The sequence below is a fragment of the Prionailurus bengalensis genome, chromosome C2 (assembly GCF_016509475.1).
Source record: "Prionailurus bengalensis isolate Pbe53 chromosome C2, Fcat_Pben_1.1_paternal_pri, whole genome shotgun sequence".
NCBI lineage: Eukaryota > Metazoa > Chordata > Mammalia > Carnivora > Felidae > Prionailurus > Prionailurus bengalensis.
In genome coordinates, this window is record NC_057350.1 from 152,544,703 (window position 1) to 152,548,719 (window position 4,017).

The following is a 4,017-nucleotide window of genomic DNA, read 5'->3' on the forward strand; positions in this document are numbered from 1 at the left end:
AAAAAAAAAAGAGGGAAAATACAAACTGCCGATAATAGGAATGAAAAAAGAAAAGGACATTATTTCATATTCTCGTGTATTAAAAATACTATAAGAAGATATTAGGTACAACTACATGCTAATTTGACAATTTAAACTCGGAAAAATGCCTTAAAAAGCACAACTTTCCAGAACTGAGACCAAGCAAAAGCAGAAAATCTGAATAAACTTTACCTGCCGCAGAGACCGAACGCATCATGTGAGATCTTCCTCCAGAGAAATTGCAGATGATCTCACGAATGGGTCTCGCCAAGCAAACCTTGAAGGGGGACATCATGCCCAATATTTTACACAAACTCTTTCAGAGAGTAGTGGAAAAAGCACTTCCCCACACATCTTTTGGAGGCCACATCTGACCAGGACATTCTTCTTTTTTATTAAAGCATAATTAACATACACTGTCATATTAGATTCAAGCGTACCATATAACAATTCAAGAGTTCTATACATTACTCAGTGCTCATCATGAAAAGTGTAGTCACGACCTGTCACCAAACAATGCTACCGACTGTATTTCTTAAGCTGTGCTTTTCATCTCCGGAACTTGTTGATTTCACAACTGGAGGTTTTTACCCCTTAATCCTCTTTATCTGTTTCTTTCACCCATCCACTCACCCACCGACCTCTCCTCTGACCGCCATCGGTTTGTTCTCTGTATTTAAGAATCTGGTTTTGTTTGTTTGTTTGTTTGTGTCTTTTTTTCTTGGTTCATTTGTTCTGTTTCTTAAATGCCACATATGAGTGAAATCACATGGTATTTGTTTTTCTATCTCTGACTTATTTCACTTAGCATAATACCTCTAGGTCCATCCATGTTGTTGTAGATCAGACCAGGATATTTTATTTTATTTTATTTTATTTTATTTTATTTTATTTTGAGAGAATGCATGCACACGGCAGGGGAGGGGTAGCCAGAGAGGGAGAGAGAGAATCCCAAGCAGGCTCCACACTCAGCACAGAGCCCGACTCAGGGCTCCATCTCACAAACTGTGAGATAATGATCTGAGCTGAAAACAAGAGTTGGAGGCTCAACCAACCGAGCCACCCAGGCACCCCACGACCAGGACATTTTATAAGGAAAATTATAGGGCAATATTTCTTATGAACACAGATACAAAAATCCTGAGAATCCAATTATTTATTAAAAGGATCATGACCAAGAGGTCATTTTTTTCCAGGTAAAATGCAGGTTGATTTAAGATAAGCAAATCAAACAATGTAGTTCACCAAATTAGCAGAATAATAGAGGAAAACTATAGGTTCACCTTCATAGATAAGAAAAAGCATTTGATAAAACTTAAATGGATATATGATACAGACTCAACAAAAACTAAGAAAAAAATCCCAAAGTTAACATTATACTTAAAAAAATTTTTTTTAATGTTTATTTATTTTTGAGAAAGAGACAGAGTGTGAGTGGGGGGAGGCGCAGAGAGAGAGGGAGACACAGAATCCGAAGCAGGCTCCAGGCTCCGAGCTGTCAGCACAGAGCCCGACTTGGGGCTCGAACTCACAAACCGTGAGATCACGACCTGAGTTGAAGCCAGACACTCAACCTACTGCGCCGCCCAGGCGTCCCTGTAACCCCGGTTCTCAGAGTCTCCCTTCGCATAGCCTCAGACTCTAGCTTGAAATCACTTGTGTCCCCTAAAGGAAGAGCAGGGAGGAAGGCAGAGGCCTGCTTCCGGGCCCCCTCCTCACAAAATGTAGTCTATTGTGGAGGATCGGAGGGGGTTCTGGCAAGAGGAGGAGGACCTGTCCCAGCCCTCCCTGGGGATTCGTCTTCCTGCGTAGAGGAGGATGTGGCCGCAGCTCTTCTGGAATATTTCTGAGAGGTGTTTCTTGAACTTCTCGCCCATGAACGCGTAGATCACAGGGTTCACGCAGCAGTGAGTGAAGGAGATGGTTTCTGTGACATGGGTGGCATAAATGAGCCGCTGGCTCAGGACACATCCGTCCAAGATCTTCATGTTGAACAGGGACGTGAGGAAGAGGACCACATTGAACGGGACCCAGAAGAGCAAAGAAGTGACCACGACAATGAGCACCAGCTTGATGGCCTTGGTCTTGTTGTGGTTTTGGCAACTCTTCAGTTGGTGCAGGATGCTCACGTAGCAGAAGATAAGGATGGTGAATGGGACCAGAAGACCTAAGATGTTAATCTCAAAGTAGATGAAGATCTTCCACTTCAGAGTCTGCTGACCGTAAGATGAGTAGCACTGTAGAATGCCGTCTTCGGAGGCCACTTGGTACAATCCCAGTAGTGGGCTGGTGACCACGATGGCGATCAGCCACATGAGCAGACTCAGGGCTGTGCCCATTCTGGCCGTCCTCACCGTCATGGCATACACAGCGTGGACAACTGCCAGGTACCTGTCCACACTCATGAGGGTGATGAAGAACATGCTGCTGAAGAAGCCAATGTAATAAAAACCGGAGACCAGCTTGCACATTGCAGTCCCAAACACCCACTGGTCCAGCTGATAGTGGGTCTGGAAGGGGAAGGAGAAGACAAAAAGCAGGTCCGACAGGGCCAGGTTCAAGAGGTATATGTCTGTGATGCTCCTCAGCCTCTTGCAGGTGACGAGGACCAGGATGACCAGGCTGTTCCCCAGAAGACTGAATACAAACAAGACACAGTAGAGGATGGCAAGTAACAACTTGTTATCTCTTTGGATAAGTTCCCCGTCGCAGGGGCTCGATGAGATATCAGGATAGTAGTCGTCAGTTACTGTTGTCACGTTGGGCTCCAGGGTGTAATCCATCGAGGCGGGAGGACCAGGTCAAAGAGGCACCTAAGAGAGATTCGTTCCTTAAAAATATTTTTATTTAAAAAATACGGTCTGAATTGTAACCATCCCTACCCCTGACCCATTCATATGTTGAAGCCCCGAAGTCCTGTTACGGACTGAACATTTGTGTCCTCCCCAAATGCATATGTTGAAGCCCTACCCCACCTCGTGATGGTATTAAGCAGTGGGTTCTTTGGGAAGTAACTGGATTAAGTGAGGCCGTGAGGGTAGAGCCCTGGCGAATGGCATGAATGCCCTTCTAAGAATCACGAGCCCGCTTGCTTCTCTCTGCTCTCAGCCATGAGATACAAGGAGGAGTTGGCTGTCCGCAGCCTGGAAGAGGGTTCTCACCTGAGTTTGCATTTCCCAGCCTCTAGAACGGTGAGAGACAAATTCCTGTTGTTTATATACCACCCCTCTATGGTTTTCTGTTATAATAGCCCCGAACTGGCCAAGACACCACCAATGTCATCTTTGGAGATGAGCCATTAAGGCGATAATTACAGTTCAGCGATATCATAAAGGTGGGGCCCTAATCCATAGGCCTGGTGTCCTTATACGAAGAAGAGGCACCCAGGCACTCAAGCCATCTCTCTCTTTCTCTCTCTTCGTGCACGGGGAAAAGACCGTGTGAGGGCACAGCAAGAAGCTGGCTGGTTGCGAGCCAGGAAGAGAGGTCTCCCGGCAACCAACCCTGATCTTGGACCTCTCGCCTCCGGGACCATGACGAGAGTAATTTCTGTTGTTTAAGCTTTGGAAGTGCGTGGAAGGCAGGCGTCCTGAGGCACATGCTAGAAAAAGCCAAGGCTGCCTTGAGCGCACTGTTGGTGGAAATTCGGATAGTAAAGGTGATCATGCCGAGGGCTCAGCAGGAAGGGAGGAGGCTGGAGAGAGAGCTTCCCTCACCTCAGAGAACACATGTATCATCGTGAACAGAAAATGGGTAGAAGCTGGCTCTTGTGGATGGTAGAACTTGCGAACAAGAAGACTGGATGTTTGGCTGGGGGCAGCCTGGACTCTCTGTGCAGCTTCCAGTAAAATGGTAGGGGAGAGAGGTGAGCTGAAGGAGTTGCTAAAGAGGAATCAGAGCCTGAAGATTTGGAAAACTCTCAGCCCATCCATAGGGCAAAAATGAGGAATTGTTTCTGGAGAGCACGCCTCAGGTGTGGCTGGACAATCACCCCAC

General features: G+C 46.3%; 1 protein-coding gene across 1 annotated transcript; it reads right to left on the bottom strand.

The window, feature by feature from the left end:
• Positions 1-1,650: 1,650 nt before the first annotated feature.
• Positions 1,651-2,807, bottom strand: CCR8 (C-C motif chemokine receptor 8). The gene has a single exon (XM_043596082.1). It carries the CDS (start codon positions 2,802-2,804, stop codon positions 1,737-1,739), a length of 1,068 nt encoding a protein of 355 aa, XP_043452017.1. The 5' UTR covers positions 2,805-2,807; the 3' UTR covers positions 1,651-1,736.
• Positions 2,808-4,017: the final 1,210 nt, after the last annotated feature.

Coding starts and splice junctions, on each gene's coding strand:
- CCR8 (XM_043596082.1), bottom strand. CDS start 2,804: ATGGATTACACCCTGGAGCCCAACGTGACAACAGTAACTGACGACTAC.